Source organism: Haemorhous mexicanus, chromosome Z (assembly GCF_027477595.1).
Source record: "Haemorhous mexicanus isolate bHaeMex1 chromosome Z, bHaeMex1.pri, whole genome shotgun sequence".
Lineage (NCBI taxonomy): Eukaryota > Metazoa > Chordata > Aves > Passeriformes > Fringillidae > Haemorhous > Haemorhous mexicanus.
In genome coordinates this window covers 64,753,051-64,780,699 of record NC_082381.1, presented here as the reverse complement: position 1 = coordinate 64,780,699, position 27,649 = coordinate 64,753,051, and the positions used below count along the sequence as shown (strand labels likewise).

Sequence of the window (27,649 nt, the reverse complement as noted above, 5' to 3'; positions counted from 1 at the left end):
TCTTACTTCCCTCAGAACATAAGTAATTTACTTGAAATGCTATTGCACAAGTAGAAAAAATGGAGTAATCCTGGTTGCAGCCAGGTGGAGCAAGTTCAGTCTTGTGTAATGTAACTGGACTACGTGCACATCACATGTTCCATTTAGGCATGTGGCACATAAAACTGAGCAGAAACACCTCGCATTGTAAATATTATGTTTGGAATTTTTTACTAATTGATATTTAATTTATTTATAGCCCATGCCAAAAGTAATAACATCTGCACAACAGAAAGCAGGAAGAACAATCACTGCTCGAATCACGGGCCGAGCTGATATGGGACAAAAATCCAGAACTTCTGGGAGTTTAGCAGTGATGGGAGTTGCTCCACCCATGAGTTCAGTTATTGTTGAGAAGCATCATCCAGTCACTCAGGTAAATCAGATTGTGTATTTATGTTCTTAAAGTATTTTTATTACAACACATCTGGTAATAGTTTGAAGAAAAATTACCTTGTGAAGAGGTATTAGACAAAGCTCAGACTTGAGGCCTGTTGAAATCAGCGAACAGTTTTCTGTCTTCATGTAGAAGGCACGGGTGAGGAGATGTCATGGTTTAACCCCAGGCAGCAGCCAAGCCCCACACAGCCTCTCACTCCCCCACCAGAGAGTTTGGGAAGAGAATCAGAAATGTGAAAGCTGGAGACCTCATGGGTTGAGAAAAAGGCAGTTTAATAGGGAAAGCAAAGGCTGTGCACACAAGCAAAACAAACCAAGGAATTAATTCAGTGCTTCCCATGAGCAGGCAGGTGTTCAGCCTTCTCCAGGAGACCCAGGCCCCATCATGCAAAATTTGGGAAGACAAATGACATAATCTCAAACATCCCTCCTTTTCCTGCTTCTTTCCCCCACTTTATACACTGAGCTTCGTGCCACATGGTCTGGAATATCCCTTTGGTCAGTTTGGGTCACCTGTCCTGGCTGTGTCTCTTCCCAGCTTCCCAAGCACCCTCAATCTCCTCACCATCATGGCAGTACCACAAGCAGAAAAGGCCCCCATCTCCTCCTATGACTCACAGCTGTGTGGCTTGCTGCACATACCTTTCAAGAACTTCGGTTCCTAAGCAGAAATCAATATTTAAATTTTATGTTCTAGAGATTCAGTGTGGTAATTATTTAATGAAGAACAATTTCTGGATTCAAATTTTGTGACTAGTGTGACAAGGAAAGCACCTGAACTACTGTAACAAAAACTGTCTTGTAATAACTGTGACAGCTCTGGAGATACATTCTGTATACCAATTCTGCAAATAAAAATCTTAACTATTTGTCTTGAGTTAATTTGAGAGGGAAGAGAATTTACCTTGATTAAAAGCAGAATGAATATGGTTTATTACACTAAGGTGGCTAGTTTTATGGGCAGAAAATTAATTCTTTATAAAATTGCAAACCTTTTATTTTCAAAGATCTTTCAGGGACTGCCTTATAGCAAATACTTCAAAAGGAAAGTTGACATGATTAAATTAGCACTACAGGGGAAAATTGTGAACAGCATGGTAAAAAAATAAACCAACCCTGAAATAAGACTGAGGTGACAAAAGCTCAAAATACTTAGTTAACTATAGTTAACACTACAGTTAGCACTTTGTATTCTAAAAAGTGTATTACAGATAAGAAAGGAAAAAAACTTTTTTTTTTCTGTTAAATGACCATTTATTTTTTTTCCTTCTTGGTAAGTGTATTTCAGTTTGCTAGGTTGCAGGGCTTTCTTTTTAAACTACAGCTCACCTAGAGCTATTTTAATGTGATTTTTTTTGTGTTATTAAGTGTTTTGATGTATCTGATTACCTTTCAGCAAACCATGTCACAAGCCACTGCTGCTAAGTATCCTCGAACTGTGCTTCATTCTTCTGGCTCTACCACTGTGAGACCTGCAGGACAAGCTGGGCGAGTGCTTCAGAGCCAAACTCATACCAGTGTTCAGTCAATAAAAGTTGTTGACTGACTATCTTTCTCACCAGTAGGGGTTTTTAATCAAGGTACCACTTCCCAGTCTTTTCAGATTTGATGCAGTAAGGCCTAAAGTACATATCATGTTTTTACCCTTTTCTAAAAAGGGAAGGTTTTTTAAGAAAAAGTGCTTTTATAATAAAACCTGGAGGGGAAAAAAGAGCTTGAACTGTTGTTCTACCTCCAAACTTTTTATTATTAAGACAAACACTTTTTATTTAAGGAATCTTTAGCACACTTTTTAAATAAAAGATACAACATGATTTTTGTCTGAATCTCTTGTTTAATCCCAGTGATACCAACATCCATGTTCAAAGGAAATGAATTTTTTTTTCTTATAAACTCTTCTAGTTGCTTATGCACGTAAATACAGCTGACATGCGTGTTAATTGTATCCTGCAACACTGTATTTAAATTGAGAACAGCAGGGTAGCGTCCTCCACTCCCAGGGTAGAATTTAGGCTTGGTGAGGAACCCAGTCCATCAAATTCTTAAACATTTTCATTTTGCAAGCCAATGTTGCAGAACTTGATGAATACTGTAGGGTTCCAAGCACCTGTACTTTAGATCCCTAATTCCAAAACCTTATGATTTACTGGTCTGTTCTTCATATTCCTGGGTTGCTCTGCAGCAGAGTTAAAGGTTGCAAACAGGAGGGCAGTTTGGAATAAGACTTCAGACTAAGATACAGATCACTTTTTTAGTACAAACAGTACGATTCAGCACAAAATAATGCTAGCTATATGCAAACAGAAAAGGCAATTCAGTTCCTCCATTACATGATAAACTATTGCTATGTAATAAAGAAGATCACTAAGATAAACATTTACATATTTTTCAGATATGAAATTTATTGAGTAATAAGAAAACCTTTAAACATACTCAGCCCAACACTGCCAAGTATCAATTCAATATATAAACAAGAAATAAGTAAATAATTGCTAGATGTGTGAAGAATTAAATATCAAATGTTCTTTTGAGGGTGTGTATACAGTGTTATGCCATGATAGAAAATTCTGCAGCCAGCCACACATGGTGTTTACACATGACATTTTTGTGTTTCTTCACTACATAAATCAAATGCTGCAGTAGAAAGATTTTTCATAATCCTAGCAAGAATTTATTAATCCCAAAGGAGGCCAGATGCCAATTTATTTGCCAAGTGTTAATTGATTTATACACATAACTTTCACTTACTAATTTTAATTTTTTTCATGTAGAAAACATCTTATTTACATTTCACATCAAACACAAAGTAGCTTAATTTGCTGTTCAATACAGAATTACTTTATCAGTGTTAGGCCAGGTGTAGAAATTGTAAGTGGTGAATCTTGCTTAGCAGTTATAAGCTACCAGTCAGCCATTTATTCTTAAAGTTTTAACATTTCTATTTAGCAAGCATTTGAGAAGAAAGTAACCATTTCAGGAGTGCAAGTTCTTCTAGGGTGGAAAAAGTTGTACAACTTCAAAATATGGTTTTTGTTTTCCAAAAAGATATTTGAAAGCCACTTTCCTTCTGGCATTTAATTCCATCATATATGCCATGTTTTGTTGATGAACTCATGAAATTACACATTTCCTGGAGTCCATGCTAATGCTAATTGAAGCTCTGATCTTCTCTGTAAAGTAAGAGAAAACACTTGATTGGTGTGCTCTGCTTTGCACAAGGTCAGACTAACTGAAGGATGGCCAGTCACAATTTAACTGTGTGTGCAGGAGATGAGGGAAGCAAAGTTTGCACACATCTTCCTTTAGAAACCTTAAGTCTGACATAAATGCTTTTTCTCAAGCAGCCTCACCCCCTCAGGAAGGGCAGTCCCAGAAAAGAAGAAAGTGTCCTCCAGCCCTGCCCTGGCCACAGCTTCCCAGCGCCAGGAGAGAGCTCAGCATGGCACTGCAGCCTCATAGAGGACACTGTAATGTGCTCTGTATCTACTTACCAGCTAAAGGCTGAAGTCCTGCTTCCACCAGATCTTCAAATAGATGTTTAACAAGATTCTGATGAGCCAGCAATGTGCCGTGTAACCAGATGAGCAACATTCTGTTCCCATGTTCCTTGTAACTTTTTTTCCCTATGCAATACACAAAATATTTGTTCAATATGCTGAAAACAGTATTTTGTGCTTTTGCACTTTAAAAGTTCCAAGAGGTTTTAAACTTACTCCTTTACTTTTAATACATTTCTCATCCAGCAGAAAAATTAAGACTGAAGCTTACAAAAGTTTAAAAAAAAAAACTTGTTTTATCCTAACACTAGTGTTAAGACATAAAAAACACCTAATACATCTTAAAATTAAATTTTCCTTTCATTTTTCCCCAAGCTGTGGAAATACACCCTGGAGTAGTAGTAGTAGCAAGTACAATATGTGCTGCAGAAGTGCTGTCTTCCCAGTACTTGAGAGGCTTGAAACCAGAAACTCCTGTTTCATGGCAGCTGTGCAGGCAGAGCAGGAGCAAAATTGCTGTGTCGTGAGGTTCTCCAGGTCCTCACTTGCAGCAAGATCCCCAGGAATCTTCCATGATGCTCATGGCTTCTAGTTTTGATCTCCAAAGAGGAAGGTTCCTTAAGGCCAAGAGGGAGAGCAGAGTCCTGTACTGCTACAGCACTGCTTCCCAGGAGCCTGGGACAAAGCTGGTACCCCTTCTCTATGGGATACTCACATAGTTTAAAATGCAACACTGCCTTGTGGGGGTTTTTTATCCTATATAGTGTGTCTGGCCATTCAGATATTTTTACCTGTCCACTGTTCTTCAATAGCTTTAATTTGTTCATCTGTGAACTTCCAGAACACAGCCAGTTTTTTCCATTCACGGGGTTTTAACTGGTTGTATGCTAGATTCCAAAGGGAGGTACAGATTTGCTTGGTCTGTGTGCTGTGATCTTGTTTGAAGGACACACTGAAGTCTGATGCATTACCACTATGAGCTAGATGTGTCTGAAAAAGAAAGCAGATGATGAATTGTGTAACAGAGCTGGGAAGCTTTGCTCAGTGAGGTACAGATGTAGCTCCTGACAGATGATTTTCTCAGTGCCTGTAAAGGAACTGTGTATTGCTCACGGAAACAGAACTGAAACAAAGAGTTTCAGTGTTTGTTGCTGTATATTACTAAGTTAATTGCAAAATAAGCCACTTTCTCTGGTACTTGATACACAAAAGCAAAGTAACAGCAACTGTTGTGTCAGCACTGCTGTGCTGCTTGGTTCTGTCTATGTCATGTTTAGGACACAGCTGGGTTTCAGGCACAGTTCTTAACCTTTTCTCTTGCTTCTCAAAGCACAAATCTTTCCCTGGGGAGAGGGTAGGCACCATGGGCACAGCACCTGCTCAACCTGTTCCTGCCTCTGTCCTGTCAGCTTCGCTTGGTTGAAGTGGGGACTTCCAGATCCTATGCTGGTATCATCAGCCATTAGGTTTATCACAGGGACTCCCATTCAGCAAAGTGTCTAAAAACCAATGTGCACATGTGTGTTGAGCATGGATCTGGTTTCATTCCTGCATGAGTAAAATCAGACAGAAACCAAAACCACATGGATTTTACCCTTCCGATTAAAAGTGATGATCCTACTGTATGCGTGGCTCCCCTGGAACAGGAGTGATGGGGTTATACATCTTGTTTGGGCAGCTTGGCAAAAACCATGTCAATCAGTGATTTCAGTCCTAGCTAAGCTGTGTCCAGGAACATTCCTAGGTAGGTATGCTCCAGCTATTTCTGTATTTCATTACATTTATGTACTAGTTCTGTTTCAAATAAATCTTCAAAGGGAGAAAATTTCTTCACGAATTTGGTAGAGAATGACAAAGCAGATACTAACCAAAAAAGGAAATGGCAATAGGCCACATTTTAACAATACTAAGCAAAAGTGCTTCATTCCAAATTAAATTCAGAAAAATACAGCAGGGTTATTCCCTAACCTTACAAGAGATTTACAGAGAAAAGAAGTCACAGTTCAGTAACTAAGCATTGTCGTGTATTTTTGGTTCCGTTCATCTGATGCAACTTTATTTCTGCTTCTTAACACATGCAAGGTGGAGTTTAGGACATTCTACAGGACAGCTTCTGGGTCTCTCTGATTTAGATCATTCGCTTGTGATGTTTAATTAAAAAAAAAACAAAGGAAAAAAAATCTCAAGCAAATGAAAAAAACCCCTTTGCAGCAGCACAGCTTCCTTTTGCTACTAAGTGTGTTTTGAGGCAACAGCAAGGTGGGATTAGTAACAGCTGCCCTCAAATCCAGTTAAACCCAGCTTGGACAATGACAGGGAAGGGTTGTGTAGAAGTGATAAATAGAGAAGAGGGCAAACAGAGAGATGACAGTCACACTTTGGTATCATGTGCCCTTCCTCTCAGCTATGTGACATTTTGTTTTGTAACTAATGCTTTGTCACAAATGACAAGTCAGCTGAATGTAACAAAAAGTCCTTAAAATAATGGTTCAAAATGCTGTAGTTTCAGTATGGTAACTCCACCAGCATCGTATTCCATAGCCTTAAGATTTAAACTGTTCCAAAGGCTGTGCTCTCAGCTTCAGTCAACAGGATACACAAACATTTGTATTTCCCAACATTTCTGGTGCTTCTGCAGAAAAGCATCAGCCTAACACCTTTTCTTCTCTTCAGAAAATTCAGTGAACAATGCCAAGAGGTTGAGAATATTATGGGCTTAGTGCTGTCAAATTCGTCATGTCTTCTGTGGCAACAGAATACTTCTAATTCCTCATTAGACCAAAAGAAACAGTAATGTACCTGACAATTCCAGCTGACCTGGCGCAAATCAAATGCACAGTACAGAGTGTTCATGGAGGTTTTTTTGCAATAATTAATCTAGATCTGTGATTTACCAGCCCTGTAACATTAGTGTCCTGGATTTGGCCACTCAGGATGGGAGTGGGGTGGAAAAACCAGCTAATCCCTGTACCTGCTCTGGGGCAGGATCAGTGTGCTTATACGCTTGGCTAACTCAGCAGGAAGCAGGAGTGAGAACGAAATCACAAATTGATATGGCAGTTACTTGCAGCCCTTTAGATAAGCCCATCACTATGCAGTGTACATTTAAGTAACAACTAGAGAAAGAAGGTGAGAAATTCAGACAACCTAAGCCATGTCCTTCGCAATCATGATGTTCTTTTCCTTCTCATTGATTTAATTTTATAATTAACACATAAGGGACAGATTAGGGAGCTTCTGTAGAAGTGGCTGAGCTCTTGCTAGCAAAGGAATCACAGACATCTCTACTCTGCTATTTTTCAACCATGTACCAAAGGATCCAGGAATCAACATGGATCCATGTTATCCCAGCCATGGTACTGATGGTACAGTTTGGATTTGGCTTAGAATCTCTCTCCATCCCTTTATGTGTAGAGCACAAGGCAGGAAAATGCTAAGATCTGCTTACAGTTTTACAGCTAATCAGGAATCAAGCCTGGATGGGCTAGAGTCTTTCCCATTCTCAATCCTAACTTTTGTTCATCAAGGCCAGGCTTACTGCCTGCCAAAAGGAACCACCTCAGCCAAAAGGCACCTCAAAATCAGAATTGGCTTTTCCCTTAGGTATCTTGTGTTTAAAGAAAGATGGCTCTTACCTGTTTCATGGCAAAATACCTTTCTGCTTTAATGATCATATCTACAATGAGGGCATGATGGCTCCTTGATGCTGTGGCTAGTGCAGTTTTCCCATGCTGAAAACAGGACAGTGAATCAGAACATCATCTTGGATAAGTGTGTCATAGAAGAAAAACAAAAGGATTGTTTACAGACCCCATCCCTTTATTATGGCTTTTGGGTAGCTACAATCAAAAAGTCCTATGCTCTGCATCAGCTGTATCACCTCAGCCCAGAGGTGATCGGTTTTCTCACACACTAAACTCCCCAGTAAAAAATTCTGGTGGGGTACTGCTGCTTTCAGAAACCTGCACTCAGACCTGCATACTTCACACCAGCTTGCACACTCCAGTCACTGTGTCCACATTCCCACTATCACAAATACAGTCGATTCCCATGCTATGGTTAAACTGGCATTTCAGATGGATAGGCTGGCAAAGCTGGAAATCTCCAACTTAAAGGCAAACTTGTGCCTTGTTTTAGATGGCAAGAGAAGGTGGCTCACAGAATAAAAAGAAAATTACTTTCTCATTAGAGCTGAAAGGAGCACAGTTGCAGGCTGATGGGTATAGAAAGAGTCACAGTTATTCAAAGCCATTGCTGCAACACCAGCTGCAGAGGTTTGCTCAGTCTACCTGAATCCATCTCCTATCACGGTGGCTCTAAAGGGATTTCTCTGCAATTGACTATTTTCAGCAGATCTGCACTGAGTGCAACTGCCTGGGATTTAAATATTATGATTATTCTCCACATAACAAGTGCTAGGCATTTCTAGAAAATTAGATCTAAAATAAGCCAATCTGTTAATTAGAAGGTTCAATAATTAAATTATAAGGTATTTCAGTTCTCCAGATAGCATAATGTTCCCTAATATACACCTTTTGAGTTCTAGCCCCTGGCTGTGCTCAAGATCATTCTAATTAACCTGTTTTTAGAAGAGCATCACATTAGAAGCCAATGAACATACATTTCATTAAATCTTTTAGGCATATTTTATATGTGAAGAGTCCAGAGACCACAAGAACTCCTTGGGTTCAGCTCTGGAGAGGTGCTTTGCATTTCACAGGGGAAGAGAGATGCAGTGGATAAGGGGGGTATTTCTGTACCCCTGTACTAGTGTAGACACTGCTGGCATCCTGCATGTACGTGCAGCACAGCATTCTGCACATGGGGAGCTCTCTGCACTCACAACCAAAGACAGAGTGCATTTCCTGACCTCTGACAGGAGCAGATGCATGGTATTCTCTGGAGACTGAGTACTGCTGCCAGGGCATGGAGGCCAGAAAAATACTGTGCAATCAAAGCAGGCTCCCTTTCTTCCTGTCTACTGGTCAGCAAGGACAGTAACATTTTTGGCATCTCAGCACCAATTCAGTTCAAAGGGCACTGTACTTGCATATCTTCTCAGCAGTGGCATGGTCTCAGGGGTCATCCAGCAAATAAGCAAAGAAAAACCTACTCCAAGAAATAAAACAGAATGCAGAAAGGTGACTTGTACCAGAACTTGTACTGGCTCAGAGCCAAATTCTCATAACGAGCTCTATCAGTGTTGCTGTAATACAAGGGCACTGCCTTGTCCAAAGTCTTACAGGTGCCAAAGGTGGTAGGCAATAAGTAATTTTTTGTGTCTGCCTTTGGAATACAAATATGTTGGAAAAAATTCCTGGTGGCTAAGGTGCTATTTAAAGCGGACAAGATTTCATTCTGAGTTGATCCCTGCGAGAGCTGCAGCTCTTTGGCAAGTGTAGGCATGATTCTAAATGGAGAGGCTTAACTCCAATGCAGCACCTTACCTCAGCGACCCAAAACATACCAACCATACAACCCCCACTCAGAGCCCCAGGCCTCATATCAGGCAAGGGCAAAACAAGACAATTCTAATCCATAAAGCTTCATTTCTCATCAGGACAGTTTTGTGCAGGAAAGCTACTTTTAAAATTTACAAAAGGGCAAGATTTTGCCCAAAATAAATGTCAAATCCTTCAACTCGCTCATACAGAATATCAAGAAAAGTGGTAACAGTGTAAAAGGGAGCACTCAATCTTGCAATAATTTAGCAAAATATGTACATACTAGGTTTGGTACTCTGTCCTTTCAAAAGCACTTCCCCAGCAACTTTGCTTTGGTACTTCTCCAGCCATTACCATTTTTCTTTCTCTCTTTCAGGCAGAACATCATCTCAGGGTTTAAGTATCCATCTGAATGGATCTGGAATGTCAACATGATTCTAAGATGGCCTGGAGTGCTAAAGGGCAAACTCTCCATCCCTGCACCTGGTGAAGCTGCATCTCTCCTGGCACTGAGCCCAGCTGCAGATACACAGTTACAAGGAGCCACAGGACATTTGCCCCTCTGCAAGCCCAGACTATATTTTCCATGAAAGGTTTCTGGAAGCAGTGTTTATCCTTCAAATCACGGAGCTTGGGAACTTTACAGTGTGGGAGCTCAGCACATCACTCCTGATGTTCAGAGCTACCGAGAGAACCCTTGGGGGGCTCGGGAGTCCTGGAATGTTGCCAAAAGCACTTGGTGGCTTGATTTTGATTCATCTAGAGATGTGCCACTGATGAATGAGGAAATGGAACCTGCGAGAATCACTCAAGTGTAAATGGTGAAGGGAAGATATCATTATAGGGTGAATCACAAATTTTGGGGTTTCGGTACAGGGGGGTTGTAGAGACAAGATGGAGGAATCAGGGTGTGCCACCAGGCTCTTCCTTCTTCTTCCTGTCTTCCATCTTCTGGAGTGGTGTTGGCATTTGGGGATTGGTCTGGGATGAGAGTGTACTTAGTGACGAAGATGATAGGTATTGGGGACAAAAAGTAAATATGATATACGTAGTTTTTGTTATAAAAGATGCGGCCGCCTTGGGGATGGGCAGAGTGCCTTTGGCTGCCGTGCTGGTCAGATCCTTCGATGAAAGAAAGGACTTTATAGATAAGAGATAATAAACAATTCTGAAGACCGAAAAAACTTAGCGTCCAGTCTCACCCTTTGAAGCCCAGCGTGCAAGAACCATCCTGAGCGTGTGTGGGGGCAGAGACAGACAGCCGACCCCATATACAGCTCTTCACCAAAACCATCAGATCTCTGCAAGCTGCAGTTATAACTATATTAAAAGAGGACTTCCTTTACTTAGCAAACATAGCTGGCAACACGTGCTTTATGCACCTCTGTAAGGAAGATTATAGAACAAAAAAAAAAAATCATGTAATCCTTCCATGTGTGAGCAATGCAATTTACCTTATCCATGGTCTTGAGATTGCAGCCTGACTTCAGCAGCACTTCCACCAACTCCCCATTGCCAAGATCAGCCGCCAGATGTAGAGGGGTCTCCTGCCTCTGGAATTGGAGACACCAAATAAATGCATTGAAGTAGCATGCTCACTAGAAGTCGCATGCTCAAAGGCTGAATCTAACATAGATTCACAAGAGGTGATCTTGGTGAGAAAATACTGAACAGAGGGAAATCATTTAACTTGTGTGATCTGCCAGTTTTGTATCAAGCAGACAAGACAGCATATGGGATCTCTGCAGAAAAACCAGGCAGAAGTTCCAGCTGGCTCAGGAACAGTCTCTGTTATGCTCCTCAGGAACAGTCGCTGTTATGCCCCTCACGTGTCTGGCAACCCACATCCATATTATCCTCTCAAGTAACCTTTTCCCTGCTGAAATTCATGCCAAGGCAACTGCAGATCCACAGTTTTCAACAGTATATTATGCCACATCCACAACAGAGCTTTTTAGTCGGCCCTGCCACAAAATGATGATACACAGAAGAAGTCTACCTGCTCCATAATGGGTTCAGTGAACCTTAAACAACACACATACAAAAAAACCCCAAAACAAAATCATTAAACAAGGCCAAACCATTAACAAGAAATACAGCTAAAATGGCATTCACCTTCAAGTCAATCTTTGAGTCTGAAAGGAGGGTTGTATAGTCTCTACAAGGCTACATATACCCAAATACGTATTTATTTATTTTTTAGAGTAAGAAAAATTAGAGTAAGAAAATCCAGATATCTGTAGGTGAAATGCAGCAGCAAATAATGGAGTAATTGTAGAAGCCCTGCATATATGGGAATGTTCCTTAGTATGTTTCTTGGGACACATTATTCTTCTAAGATGAATGTTTTGTGCCTGTGCTTCTCTGACATGGCAAGTTTACATTTAGGTCTGGTTAGAAAACTTCTTTGGCCTTTAGATCTTAATTATAGTTTGTCCACTAAGAAACACCAGGCTCAGGTGTTTCTTAGTGTGCAAACTATAATTTGTTCCACATTAAAAGTCTCATCAGTTAATTTTACAGTTTACACAATGATCACACAATCTCATGTATTCACCTAACTTTTTTATTCCCATAAATAAAAAGGGTGGTTTTTTATTCATAACCCCAACTTTCTTTCCTGCAGAAATGTAGGGATACATAAGTACCTACTACTGTAGGCAACTTCTGGCACACTAGACACAGAGTGCAAAATATTTTTAAAATATGTGTTGAAGAAATTTACAGAATTCTCTGTTTTATGTGACCAGAAAGTCTTGTCATTATACTTTACTCCAACCACAAATGACAGCCTATGTCTTCCACAAAAATGCATATGAATTAATCTCTAGCAATAAAATGAACAATGGGAAGGGGTGAACCACAGATTTCTCAAGAGTCATCCTTGTTGCTATTGTGGGGAGCACCTCTGCATGTCTTGAGGGAGACCAGGCTGCATTTCCCCAGCAGCGAGCCACAGTGCCCCGAATGGGACTCGACAGGGCTGCTGGGACAGTCTTTCCACTGGGATGGATGGCTGAGATGTGGGGCTGATGGGGAGCAGGAAGAGGGATTCTCCTTGAAGTGCCACAGGTGGCAGGCCTGTCTGCACAGAGTTGGACCACTGGAGTCTGTCATGGTCAGGAGCCAGTGTATGTGAGCTCTGTACAATCTGCTGCCATATGGACCACAGGCACTGGATGTCACTGAGATTTTTGGAGACCTAGTTGTTGTCAGGTCACTGTAGTCCAGTCTACTTCCACTCTCTCAGATATTGGATACCTTCTGTGGTAGTTTACTTGCCTTGCTGGTTTGCACTGCACATGGCGGGTTGCTTTAAGGAAAAATTAACTTCTTTCCTGCCAAATGACATTCTGCACTGGGCTTCCCTCTGAAGCCAATACCATTAGACATTTCTGTCATTTATTACATGAACCATAACACTTGAACAATACATTACCCAATCATTTTCTGAGTATACAGCTTTGTGCTATCTTGCTCAAACAATATTAGCACAGCATGTACCAGTGACTAATACATATGTACACACAAAAAAAGATTAGGAGGGAGCTGCCTCTTCCTTCCTATTTTTTTGTACCCTGAGCTCATAAGGAAAAAAAATTCAAGCAAAACCCTCATAATCTCCCCTTTACCAATAAAGCTGTGTAAATTCCCAGCTTTCCTTACGTGATTTAAGGAGTTTATGTCGTGATTGGCATCCAAAAGGCTTTTTACTACCAGGAGATTATTACTTAGGACTGCTAAATGGAGAGGGGAATTCTTCTGCTGTAGAGGAAAAATAATAAATTGTTACATTTGGGAATATTATTACAAGTTTGTGCAAACAAGAAAGAGGTTCTAATTGAAGCCCACCACTTGCAAAGTGACATGCTCTAGCAGAGGCTCAACACTGCAGAAAATACACCTGGATGTGTGGAGTTATACCAGAGGAGGTAACCTGCTCCCACCTAGAAATGGGTAATCAAATACAGCTGAGAAGACTGGAAATGCTGAGTGCATGGGGTGTGCCACCACTTAGGAATGCAGCAAGGCACTCCTCTTAGGTGCTCCTGGGGTGTGCTGCTATCCTGACAACAGAGAGGTCAGGGTAATGTTCCTGCTTCCTCAGAAAAGTGGATTTGCCCTTTGTTGAATGGCCTGGAGACAGACTCATTCTGCATTCAGTAAACTGATGTTGAAATCTACTTTCCAGGAACCAACCCTTGTCATGTGTTGCTGCTGGAAATGCTCTTCATACTAAAGTGACTTACTGACATATTTATAAAATATGACAAATTACAATTAGCAAGACGGAGGTTTTATTTAAGTGATTATTTAATAATATAACCAGGGCACAGATTCAACACCAGTCAAAATCCACACTAGGTTGGTAAGATCACTTCATATGTTGAACCTGTGATGGATCAGTTTCTTGTGAAATACAACTAAAGGATAATTCCATATCAGTACCATTCATGGTGCCAGGCACCAGTTCAGTGTCTTTTTAAAACACAGCCATTTCTTCTGGGCCACAGAAACTGTGGCCCAGAAGAAATATAGAAAAATAAAGAAAGCTCTTATGCAACATTATGATGGAAACATTTGCAAAATGTAAGTTACAATTTTTTTGAGTTGCTTCTGCTACAGAAAGCTAAGGAGAACAAGCAGCACAACAACAGCCTGACCTTTAAATCATTTCAAGCACAACATAAACTGTTATTCCTTGATAGTTTTCTGCAAGAGGCCAGTGATCATGGCATAAGTAATGAAGCCCAGATTCTATTTTCACCCTGTACTGTAGAAGTGGAAAATAATTTCCTACTCCTAGAAAATCTCAAATATCTGTAATATCTAAACTGAGAGTGGAGTTGGATAATATAAATATCTCTTGCTTTTTAAATCACAAAGAATGTTGGCATGCAGATTTTGAAGGCACTGAGGGTGCATTTACCTGCAGAGGGTGAAAGCACTGAAGTGTTTATTTACATTTTAGTTATCTTTATTCAAAATCATGTTGACTTTGCCCAAGGCATTACTACTGCTAAGTTCAAGCAGTGTACTTGGCTCTCCTTCTCCAAATGCCTGGCCCTTGGTGTAGCCTGGCCGTGTCTCCTCTGCACTGCACCAGCCTGCTCAGGCACTCACTGAGCTGGCAACAGGATCTTGTCTCTATTGGTCTGTGTGTGAGGCTAGCCAACATCTAGGAACCAAGTAATAGTGTGTCTGGAAAAAAATTCAAAGAAATACTCAATCTCATCCAGCTGTCTGAATTCCCACGGAAAGACAGGACAGGCTGAGTAGCAACCAAAGAGTTATCCTGATAAACACTCACCTCAGATTTAGGAACCAGGTCAATATTCTTATCAATAAGAAAAGTAACCAAGGATAGATGTCCATTCTGAATTGCAACCTGCAAAGCACTGTTATGGTTCTGAAAGAAATTTGATAGACAAAAAACGTACATTTTTATTGCTGAAAAAAACCACTAATAAAGAGAGGTATAACTATAGGGAAATCTTACATTTAAATTTGTCTTAGTATCCCCTCCACCAATAGAACCTTTTGACAAAATGATGCAAAATAAGCACATCAGCAGCTGGCATGAAGTTTTTGTCAACAGTGAAGGAAATTCCCATTTTTACTATATCACAACAAACATACTAAAGAACACCTATATCCAGTGGCCCCATCCAACTTCTCTTAAAAAAGAGACAGATCAGCATCATCATCTATACTGTGCCATGGACAACAACAATGCCAACCTGTCTCCTATTCTGTTAGTCTGTTAGACCCTTACCAAGCAAGTATGGTCACATTAACCAGTAAATCCATAGAACAGTTAATAAATCAATAGGAAAATTAATTAATATAAAATAAATTTTAAAAATTAATTTTTACAAAATCGCTCTGCTTAAACAAACAAGTTCTCAATTCTGCTGGAATCATAAACTTCTTGCAGCAGGCTAGCCAAGGCCATTCAGCAGATATGAGTTGGACTGCAGCTCAGGAATCACATGTAGAGAACAAGTTTGTCATCAGATCAGTCACATCCACTGCCAAAAAAGGAGGATTTTCAGTTATCCTCATTGGTCACATTTTCTAGTCACATGCTGTCCTAGTGGGCATACAGGAAATGAAAAGCTCCACCACAATACTCCATGAGGTAAAACTAATGCTATTTTACTTCCACATTGGTTTTATTCTGTTCATACTCTCTACATTCCCCATTCTATTTTTTAACCAGTTTCATAAAAAAAAGCAGAGAAAATATCCTTTGCTATTAAGGTCCTTTTCAGTCTAGCATGCCCCACTAGGAGGGATGCTGTGTACATACCTGAGTTGAAACATTGATGTCACTCCCTGCCTCCAGTAAGAGTTCAGCACATTTTTATGACCTCCCTCAACAGCCAAGTAAAATGGAGTTTCTCCATTCTAGACCAAAAGACCAAAAGAGACAAAATGTCTGTTCCAATTTAAGAGAGTTGACTACAACACTGAGACACAAAAACACCTCCAGTAGGCTCCATCAGGCTCATCCAACTCTTGAATGACATGGCTACTTACCAGCAGTTAAGTGACAGATGATGTTTATCTGGACAGATGTATAGTAAAGTTTACAATACAGAAAACTATTCCAAAATAGTTGGAATACAATAGAAAACTATTCCAATTTCTCTTTGTTTAAAATCCTGACATTATTCTGCTAAACTTAATACGTTTTAGTACTTTGCTCATGCTGTGGGAAGACAGATCTACTCATACACAGATCACAGCATCTCCAGCAGGACAGGAAGGTCACACCACTGGCCATGCCAAGGCAGGGGCACAAGCAGCACAAGCTCTGTGTGCAGAAGCAACATTCTTAGACAAGCCTTAGAAACACGAGGGCTCCACATTTCGAAGAGGCTGGTGAGCCTCACAACAGGCACAGCTGAAACTAGCAGACAAGTTGGATAAGAGGGAACTTCTCAACTCATCAGTCTGTCACTGATAAACAAAGAGGAGGGCCTTGGGTAGGAGTTAGTCATTTTGTCCCTGGCCTAGCAGAACAAATGATCAGCCTCATGGCAGGTTCCCACAGTGGGCATTCCAGCCCACAACAGAGGAAATTACCTTAACCAGGTTGTTCCAGCTGCCCCATAGAAGAAAGAGAAGAGACACAAAAGCTTTACAAAGCAAGAACGCTGAGAGGAGCAGTTACTGTGCATTTCCTTCCTCCACTCCTTGTTTAAGGCTTAAAGTGAACCTCACGAGTGCATTAACACAGGGATACAACCTTCCCAGCTAATACACAGTTGATGAATATGCTGGCTGAGCTCACCAACACTAAACCAGGAAAGCAATTTGGGCAGGCAGTGTCTGCAGCCAGTTTTGTGCAACTGAGGTCAGACTGACAAGATACAAATTACCTCTGCTGAAGTGCCTGTGATGGTATGTGCTTGGTATGCAAGTCCAGCTGGCTGAAAAGCACCAGAAGTGCTTAAAAGTGAGATGTTAAAAGGAGTGGAATCACATGGCTAAAAATGCTGGATGACAGCAAGGGGGTTGAGGCCTTCCTCTGTTCTCTTCTGCCAGTTATGCAACAGCTTGCCAAATGCAGGGGAGGATGTGTGTAAGGGATAGAGGACAGAGGAAGACGCTGAAGGAGGGATAATTTAGGGAGGTTAATTTATTGGACAAGGAACAAGGAAACAGGAAGCAAAGTTACTAGGAAACCAGAAAGACTAATGAAGTCTCCTCAGTGCCACATCTCTTCCTTTCAAATTTGAATTTTCAGTAAAATTTTCAAATCTCTAACTTTATTTATTTCAATAGTTTAGTGTACTTACCTGGTTGAGGTCATTTATTTCCTCCCATTGCTCAAGCAGAATTTCTACAGCTTCACTGTGACCATTTTTGGCTGCTAAATGCAATGCTGTGTTTCCTTCCTTGAAATGAAAATGTCAAATAATAAATTTTAAAATCCAGAATAAAGACTTTAGCTAAAACCAACAAAATGCCTTTGGTCTTTTACATACAAGTCTTTCTTACATACAAGGAGAGGGAGGCAACTGCACACAGCATGTGCCAAGATTCAGTCTAATCTTGATCTAGTTGGTTGTCTGAAAACTTCAGTGTGTACCAGCAAAAAGATCTGAAATTCTAACTCCTAACAAGTGAACCAGAAGAAAATGGTCAGAGCATAGAAATTTGTCATGGCTCCGATATCGGTATCACAATCTTTGATCTCTGTCACTGTCAGTGCAATTTCTTTCCAGGAAATTAAGAAACACAAAACAGAAACAAAACCAAAACCAAAACACCACAGAACAAAAAAAGCAACTAACAACTTCAGGCAGAGCAGCAGCTTTTGAACTTAAAGAAAATGCAAGCATACAAAATACTATAAAAAAGGCTAAAAAATTTGGAAGAATCCTAACTCTCAGAAAAATGAGAGTCCAGAACAGTTTTTTATTCACAGCATTGAGCGAAATGTGAGAAGATGTGGGAATCCTTTTTATGGTTAGAGTGTGATTGGGTTTGGTGACCCAGGAGATGAGTTTCTGTCCTGTTTTCTTACCTAATTTGCAGGACCACAGCATTTACCTCCTGGTGCTGCCGACACCTTTGACCTGCTAGATATCTGGGACAACACTATCTTTCAGCCTCTGCTGATAAACTGCTTAGCACAGCAGAGCTCTGGGTGGCACTGCAGCTTTTAAACTATTACCAGAAAACCAAAAAATGCAACATTACTTTTTTGAGCGCTTACATATGTGGTTCTGTAAATGCAGTATCTGACATATTCACAATTTTTAATGTATTTGTCCTTACAATGCCTCAGATGCAGAGAAATACTAACTTGCTCATTCCAGAAATAGTAAAGCAAGGAAAAATAAATTTAAGAGCAGACTTTGAAAATTACTAAGATACTTTAAAATTCAGTGTCAAAGCAAACTCAATCAGACTGAAGTTTTAAGGTACTGCTGAAAAATAATTTATAGGTGTTTATTTTCATCCTGAAGCTTTTAAACACCTTTGAAAAATTGATCACACAGTCACACACAGACTCAGACAAACAGAGTGAAATACTGGCAAATATGATCTCCCAGAAGAGGCTGACACACCTTTATCACTAGGCTTCCCCATTTCTCTCAGCAGACAGCATATGCTACTCTTGCTTTGCATAAATGATGAATGTGTATGGAAAAATCTCGTGGCAATCATCCCTTTATCACTAAAAATCATCATATGTTTGTTGGTTCCTTTTATCACTGTAACATCTGCACAGCGCACTCAGATATTTGATTGTATAATAATTTTTCATAAGCACATTTGTAATTGGACTTCTCTGGAAAAGAAACATTTACCTCATCTTTTTCAGAAGTAAATAGCTTCAGAGCAATAAAATTTTTTATCATGTCAACATGGCCTTTTTCAGAGGCCAGAAGAAATGGCTTTTTACCTTTCTAGAAAACAATTACAGAAAGAAACATAGTGTTACAGAAAGTAGAAATACTTTACTTCTAGTTACTAGATATATGGCATGCATATGCATATGCGTATCCTACATAAAAATCTATATATCATATTACTAAGGAGATTAACACAACAGTGGAAGAACAGTAATTAAAATTACACTTAGTGTTTACAAACTGATCATACATCTTTCATATCCTGAATAAAATATATAGAAACTGTTTAGAAATGGTAAAAAAGTGGAAAATATGCTCAAAATCTTTTAATTCTATTTTTTCTCTGTATGAAAATATTAATTAAAATAACTGTGTCATTAAAAGTCTAAGGATGCTCAGAAACAGGCAGCAAAGAAATAGCAAAATTTGTTTCCATGGGTGAATTTGTTTGATCCAAATTCTGGAAACAGAGACCAAAACTGACATATCTCAGAAGTTTCATCCAGGAGGCCTGAATTTAGCACTGTACATTGTAGAGGGGTCAAAACTAACAAAAACTTTTCAAACCATTTATGAACTCAACTGCAGAAAGTTATCTTGACACAAAACCATACCACTGCTCAAGACAGTAAGGCATATAACCAGCTAGGTAAAATGGCTTCATATCATGCCTGATAGTGCCTATAAAAATGTCTAGGAAAAAAATGCATGCACCTAGTAGAGAATTATGATGCAACCTCAACAGGTGGTTGAGAAGGTCCTTCCTCACCTTTCCATTCCCAGGGCCTAATCCTTCAAAGGTATGTTTTGTTAAATTAACTGCTTTGTCAGACTTGTAATTTGTAAAAAGAATTCAGAATTTTGCACCCTTGGGTCAATAAAATTCAAGAAAGTCAGAAGAAAAAATAAGGGGAGATTTGTTTTTTAGGTGTCAGATCTCACAGGAATAAGTTTTCCTCATGTAAAGCTAAAATATCTGACTTATCTGCATAACATTTCAAAACAAGATGCCAACACTGTGGAAATTAAAAGCAAAGAAAACCTGATGAGGACAAGGCACTGCTGGGGAGTCAGTGCACCTCTGTGGGATGGCTGCACAGAGTTCTATGTTCTACATTGATGAAACATGGCCCTGTTGGCCATAACTGGCATGTTTTGGTAAGGTCTGTGGAAAGGAGCTGTGTGGGATATGTCAGAGGCTGCCCTGGGCTGGTCACAGACATTTCCAGGTGGCTCCACGGTGGACCAAACTGCCCCACGATGTGCCAACACTTAACCCACCACGGAACCAAATGGTGCCTCTGTGAAAATGTATGTAAGAATGGCAGGGCACTGCTGTGGGAAGGATGCACAAGGGGAGATACAGCAGGAAACACAAGAAGATGCAAGGGAGGAGACACAGAGGAAGGTACACCCATAGGTGACTGCAGCCCATGCAAGAAGATTTCTGGAGCAGAGGAAAAGAGTGAGAATGAAAAAGCAGAAAAAAGGAATCAAGTGGGGACTGAACCCGACCTCCTCTGCCTCCCATTGCCTTACCACCACTGAGCATCACATGCAGCAAAAGCAAGGACAGCAGGGGATGTCTGCAGTCCAACTGAAATGGGCAAAGACGGAGGAAATGCATTGCTCCTAAGGGCTTGTCTGGCTGTTTCTTTTAACAGTTTCTCAGTAACCAAGTCAGTAATTAAAAGTATATGTAACTGTCAACAAACTAGAATCATTGAAATTTCCCAAGTCAAGATTGTTTCCCCCAAAACAAAAGCCTCATAACATCAAAGAAATAAACAGAAACACATCAGGTTTGTTCAAGTCATTCAGATGAAGATCTTGGAGGAAATAATCAACTATTTTAATGCTGTTGCTCTGAGCTGCAAAATGCAGTATGTTCATTCCTTCCTGAAAAATGGTAAGTCAGTCTGTAAGAATGTTTGATTTTTTTCCCAACATAAACATGTTTAGGGTTGGTAAAAATTTTTCTTCAACAAACCTCATTCTTAACCTTTTGATCAGCACCTGCTTTAACTAATTTTTGCATTATATCCAGATTTCCAGTCCAGGCTGCAAGATGAATCACTGTCAGGCCATGCCTCAAATAAAATGACAAAGGCAGAAATCACCACCAAAATACCTGAAGCCAAATTTCTTTAAATGTTTTTGATTGATTCAGTGTATGAGTATGTTCCAATCTGTAGGCTTTTAGAAAAGCAATATGAACACCTGACAGGGTGGGTGGGATTCATCTCACTTAAATTAAGCTAAATGCAATAGAGCAAGACCTAGATAAATGTTTGACTTCTTCACAGAAGGTCTAGCATCTCCAGAGAAGGACTGATCCCATTTTATGACAGAGGGATAAAGTCCTACCTGGAAATTATTTTCTCTCTCTAAAAACCATGTAGATAGATAGTCCTGGGTGCAGTGGATTTCAAGTGACAATATGCAATGACTACACTTCCATGAGTCACCATAATTTTCCATTTAGACCTCATTCTAATGTTCTCAGCTCTCAAATTCTCTAAAAGCTTTTTCTCTTATAGGAAAAAAACAAACCCTGTTTTGAACATCTTAACAACAAAAGGACTAGCTCAACTCTGTGCTGCTGTGGCCTCATCTCAAGTGCTGGGGCAGTTTTGGGTGCCACAGTGCAAGCATATAAAGCTATTAGAGGGTGTCCAAAGGAGGAACACAAAGATGGTGAAGGACCTTGAGGGGAAACCATATGAGAAGTAAATGAGGTCACTTGGTCTGTTCAGCCTGGAGGAGACAGAGGGCAGCCCTCACAGCAGTTACAACCTCCTCGTCAGGGGGAGAGGAAGGGCAGGCACTGACCCAGCAGGACCAGAGAAAATGGCATGGAGCTGTGTAAGGGGAGGTTTAGGTTGGATATTAGGACACCTCCTCATATACCCTGTTCTGCACTTCTAATCATTCTAGAGGCTCTGCATGGGACTCACTCCACTTTACCAGTCTTTCCCATATTTGCAGAAATTGCAGTGGAAAACAGTGGAGGGCAATACGGAATATGTACCTGCTATGAAGGCAATAAGATAAATCCAGGGTTTGGCAAAATTTGTGGCTGTGGCCTAAAAATCTGCCCTGAAAACCTTCCAAGCTATGAACAGCTGGAGGCCAGTCACAAGCAACGCACTAGGCATCCATCCTGGGAATGCTACTCAACATCTGCATTAATGACCTGAATGATGGGCAGAATGTAGCTGCAGCAAACTTGATATTAAACTGGGACAAATGGCTGATAGACTGTATTGGTGTGCTCTCCTCCAGGGAAACCTTGACAGGCTGGAAAAATGGCCTGGCAAGAGCATAACAAAATTCAACAGGGGGAAATGCAAAGTCCTGCCCCAGAGGAGGAGGAGGAGCAATCCCAGGCAGCAGTACTGGCTGGGTACAATTGCCTGGAAAGCAATTTGGCAGAGGAAGACCTGGGGGTCTTGGTGCACACTAAGTTGAACATGAGTCAGCAGTGTGTTCTTGCAGCCCACAAGGCAAATAATGTCCTTGGTTGTATCTGGTAAGCACTGTGACCTGGCCAAGGGAGGCACCTTATGCTCACTCAGGTATTCAACTTATCCAGTACTTTGGGCAATGTGTTTTTCCTCTAAAAATGCTTTTTTCATACAAATGATCTTTTCATACAAAGTTCTAAGACAAACTGGAGTTTTTACTGCAAGTTCTTGATTTTTGCACAATTGGGAGCATGAGAAAATTATCTGCTTTTACTCAAAGGAGTTTCTATACTTGTGAATCAAAACAAGTAAACTAGCTTACCTGATCTGCCATGTCAAGTCTAGCTTTGTGATGAAGAAGAAAGTCCACCACGGACACATGGCCTCCCGCAACAGCAAAATGGAATGCTGTGCGCTTCAGCTGGAATAAGCAAAGCTTGGTTTGTCAGGTCTGTAATACAGTTCTTTCCCTGTGCAGATGGCCAGGATTTTGGAATTCTCTGATTGTTACCAAATGTACCTGTTAATATATACTATTTCATATTTCTCCTTCTATTTCCTTGGATAGAATTTAGATATTGATCTTAGAGAATTCTTGTAAAGACTAGTCAAACACTACATAGGGGAGGTGCATGCATTACAAGAAGCATCCTTGTTTATTATTTTATTGTGTGGTGTAGTTTGAATAGCTGAGGTCTATATGTACACAGTTAGACTTCCTTTTGGTATCCTCCTTGTTTTTGACTAAACCTCTGCAATGCAAGCCAAGATTTCTCCCTCACTCAGTGTTAGTAACCATTCCATACTGAGTCATCATCTATGTAAATGAAAGGTACCACCTTGCAAACAGTGAGTGATTTTACAGAGGTGAATGGGCTCAGTGCTTCTCAAGAAGACTTCCATAAAGTAATTAGTGGTATATATTTAAAAGGGTTTTGTTAAATTGAATCAAATTTTGTTGGAGAGAGTTTTGCTTTCAGTTAAAGTGAGCATAACGGGGTTTAACTTTGGTGACTCATAGTTTCCATACAAAGATATCTAAGAGATTTAATGAATTAATTTTAAAATCAGTCAGTTTGGATTTGTTTTCTTAGCTTCTCTGAAGATCACCTGACTTGTATAAATTTAAATTTGCAATTATATGCATCAAAAGGAATAAAAAGGTTGGATTTATGACATGTATTTACGTCAGAATAAAGCCTCTTGTACTATAGAAAGAATACTATCAAAAAGCTCATCATTTGATAGCCTTTCTTATTTGACTTGAGAGCACAGGTGCAGGAATAATCAGCATTAACAAAATGAATGGCTTTGCCAGCATAAGCTACCTCCCTACTAGGATAATCAATCAAAGCACAACACCTCTGCAGCTATGCTAGTAACTCTCTCATACTATAGATCTAATTTAAGGATGACAGAGAAAAGTTTCAAACTACTGAACTGAAAATATATTTAGTTTAACTTCCTGAATTCTGGAAAGCAAGAAGGAAGAAAGAACTATTTTAAAGTGACCTTTTAGAGTGTAATGCAATTGATACTCTCAGTATCCAAAAGAAGTGTGCTCAGAGGAAATGATTGTTTCCGGGTCTGTTTCATAAACAAATAAAGGAATGCACTATACTATCTTTTAAATTCCCCAGTGAGTGAAAATGCATGTGGGCATGGGAGGCAAATTTTTTCAGAACCCAGAATAAATCACACTGGATACTCAGGGGCAGATGATTTATATGTAGCCATTGAGAGGACACTGTTACACAAAACTCCCAGATGAATACCATGACTGCTCGGTTGCTGTTGAACTACCTCTCATGTGGAACACAGTGCTGTATTTAGCTACTGTGAAGTATACATCCTCAGATTTTAGGCCTGGTGTTGAAGTCAGCATAGGAAATGCATTTTTGTATATCTAGGGTAAATCTGAACTCTGAACTCAGGCTGGAACCAGAGGACCTTATAGAATGCTCCCATGGCAAGAGTAATACTTCTTTCTAGAAATTTATAATGCTAGCAGCATGAATCCATTCTTAAGTGACTGTGAGGTAAAGTCATCCCACTTAGGAAGATGGAGAACTTGAGAAATTAGTCACCAAAGAGCTCTGAGGAAACACTAGAGCAGGAGCACAATTGAGAAGTCCTTAGTTCCCAACGTGATACACTGACTACTGCAAAATCTGAGAGTTAAGCTGTACAACTCCCAGTGTCCATTTGGGACAGAGTTAAGCTGTACAACTCCCAGTGGCTATATGAAATTATTTCTCCATCAGGTCCTAGAGGGTACTTCTGCAGCCTCACTCCTGCAGCTGAGGGGGCATGCTGGCATTCCCCCCTGCAACCCCAAGGAGTCACCCTTCACATCAGCGATCCGGCAGGCACCTTATACTCACAGTATCTACAGCATTTATGTTAACATTCTTTTTAAACAGCTTTTTCATGGTATCCAAATTGTTCATTTTAGCAGCATGTTGAAATTCTCTCTCATCTGGCAGTACTGTGGGAAAACATGTTAAAAAACCCCATATTATTTAAAAAGTAGCCATAATCAACATAAGGGATGATGATACTGTTTACACTTTCTGTTCTTTGTAGTGATTTAATGTTATGAGAATCACTTGCTTCTCATCATCAAAGCGTTTAATGACTAGGTTTTTCTCCTTTACAGACATCTGGCTGATATTTCTAGTTTCAACTTTTAAGTGCAACTAAAGGGGGACTTTTCACAACACAGATTACCAGAGCTGGCACTCACAGGAACAGGTTTTTTATGATGATCTTACTACCTAACTGCATCTCAAATTATGGCATAGGCATAGTAGTGAATGCTACAAACTTCAGCATTTATTTCCTATTCTTTGAGAAATTCTTCTGTTTTAAAACACACCACCAAAATGCAAAATATGTAAAGCAGTAACTAAACAGTGTGACATGACTGCAAAAACAAACCAAAACAAGCAAACCCAATTTTTAAATTGAGACCTTCCTTTAATATCTCAATCCAAAAATTAGCATCTCTTTGGTCAGCTGAAGTAGCAAGACATATTCAGTAACTCTGAAAAATAAAATTCCAGTGTCTAATAGTAACTCTGAAAAGTAAAATTCCAGTGTCTGACCTCCTTTAGCTGGAGGTCAGAATATTTTTCATGCTTATACTGCAACATTTCATTAATCACTTAGAAAATTGTGTAGCAGTTACACCAGCTGCAAAAATGTCAGTACATACTTTTAATCCAATAGCATGTCACACTTAAAATACAATTAGTTAGATGTCTTCTGTCTAGACTATTTTGGGCTGAAGGCCACTTGTCCAATGATATCACTAATGAGACACCAGTCTGTTGGACCAGGAACTACAGGAATTATCTATTCCTTAGAGCCCTCTCAGTTAAGTTCATACTACCACATTATGTGTAAATTCATTAATGCCTAATCAGGACACAGCCTGAAGCACTGTGACTGCAGAGCATACTAAGGAAAATCAGGATGGCATTCACTTAATTCCATTTATATGTTGCCTGTGGCTATCATCTCAGGGTGAATAATCACATTTTTACTGTAGAAAATGAATCAGAAATGAAACTGGATACTTGCAAAGGTGTTTCCAGTTTCCCTGAGAAATTATCCAAGTGCCTCAAATAAAAGAATCATCCTTCCAAACTTCTCTGGGAATCACAGTCTACATGTTATTTGTATTACAACGTGCAGGCACGAGGAAGATTAAAAAAAAGAAAAAAAGCATTTGGAAATAAAAATGCTCTCCTGGCATTTGTGACAAGGTGCATGGCTGACAGCAAAATCATTACTATGAACAGTGATCTTTGAAGAACAGATGCCTCAGTCCCAGTTTCCATAGTCATTACCCTAGGAAGTATCCAACAGAGCTTTCTACTAACTTGATTTCAAGCTCAAGTAAACCAATGGTCAAAGGATACCTTGTTCAAGGCACATTTATGTCAAATGTGGAAAAAAACATACAGCACTAATTAGCAGCAATTAATTACAAGGAGGCCACATTCATTCCTGCTGACTGCTGTCTTACATGAGGATGCAAAAATAAATGCATCTCAGGAGAATGAGGAACAACCCCAAGACTTTACTCAGCACTGCCTTCAAAAACAAGATTAAAATTATATTTCTTTACTGTATATGCATCAGCAAGGACAGTTTTGCAGTTCTAACAAAAAATGAAGAGTTCTTTTCTCTCCCATCCAGAAGCAATGAATTGTCCATGTGCTGCTAAAAAGACCTCTTCCTATGTGCATTATATTTCTTCATAATCTCTCTCTCTTTACACTTAGTGATTCAGGAGTTGAGAACCATGACAATGTAGACACACCACGACTCTGATTTGTTGCCCTAACTTTTGCTGCTTTTACAAAATATTTTTTTCATGTATGAAATTACAGGAGTGCAGAACTGTCAGACTAAGCTTTAGGGAAGCCTTCTACCCAAGCAGGGGTCTCCAAGATTTAGCACTCCTCCTGTAATTAGCGATTACTCTATTTTCAAGTAACAGCAGCAATCAATTATCTATGTGTGACTGCCAGGTTTTTTAGGTGGTGTTTTCTTTGGCACCATACAAAAAGTCTGGCTAATGTAATAAATATATATTTATATTGTAACAATTTAATAGTTATTTTCCATTTTTCTTTTGACCTAACTGAAATTAGTACTTTGATTTCCTCTTCTGATACAGTTGGTCTCCTTTGTAGAGAGCCCTGCCAGCAGTATATTGAACATCCCAAGATTTTTCATCTCTTGGAAGAGCAAGGAAGTAATTAAAAGTGCAGAAAAGTAAACTGCTTAGCTGATGTCAAAACAAAAAATGAGGTATCTTCAATCTTTTTTTTTCTCTTATTTATGTCTTACTTTAGAAGCCTCATTCTTTCTTTCAGGAAGGCCTCAAATAAGGATGATTTCCAATGAATTAAAAAAATGCAGCTGAGGTTTCAGTACTTACAGGACAGTGAAAATTCCTGCATGTGTGTATCCCTACCTCCCAAGTCTGCTTTTAACTTCCTGTTGTGATGTCCACAAGATAAAATAAACAACTATCTTAAAAACAGATGGCAAAACAACCCCCGAATTTGAATTGGTTGAAGAGGTCCAAGGAGGTAAAATTTTAAAAAAATCAACAATATTTGGATTCAAATGGTATTAAAAATACTTTTACCGCATTATTTCTAAAATGAAATAATCTGTTTAATAACCTGGCGATATTTTCAAAGTTTTCTCTGGGTTTTCTTTTTACTGGAAATAAAATTACTAGAGCAATGCAGGGATCTTGCTAAGTCACTAAGATTTTTTTTCTTAAACAGGAATTTTTCATTTCCATTTGAAAGAAATCATAGGAAAAACCACTTATTGAGTCCAATGGTGAGACTTCATTAGTTATTTTCTTTTTCTGCACTCTTTGCCAGCCTGGGAGTAAGAAC

The 27,649-nt window shown here is 39.6% G+C and overlaps 2 protein-coding genes across 3 annotated transcripts in view; one reads left to right on the top strand and one right to left on the bottom strand.

The window, feature by feature from the left end:
• The window catches only part of POC5 (POC5 centriolar protein), a 28,639-nt gene extending 26,387 nt beyond the window's left edge, over positions 1–2,252 (top strand). For both annotated transcript variants that reach the window (XM_059874129.1, XM_059874128.1), the window contains 2 exons: positions 239–415; positions 1,835–2,252. In XM_059874129.1, coding sequence (XP_059730112.1) covers positions 239–415; positions 1,835–1,984 — 327 coding nt within the window. In that variant the 3' untranslated portion in view covers positions 1,985–2,252. The remainder of the gene's footprint in view (positions 1–238; positions 416–1,834) is intronic.
• A 569-nt stretch (positions 2,253–2,821) lies between these two features.
• On the bottom strand, positions 2,822–26,162 carry ANKDD1B (ankyrin repeat and death domain containing 1B). Its single transcript, XM_059837004.1, is given in 16 exon segments — positions 2,822–3,608; positions 3,930–4,061; positions 4,727–4,925; positions 7,571–7,666; positions 10,834–10,932; positions 13,046–13,144; positions 14,691–14,789; positions 15,693–15,748; positions 15,751–15,790; positions 17,188–17,286; positions 18,709–18,807; positions 20,551–20,652; positions 20,744–20,843; positions 22,535–22,641; positions 24,605–24,708; positions 26,147–26,162. Coding segments are annotated over 16 exon segments (1,506 nt in total). The 3' UTR covers positions 2,822–3,549.
• Between the last annotated feature and the right edge of the window lie 1,487 nt (positions 26,163–27,649).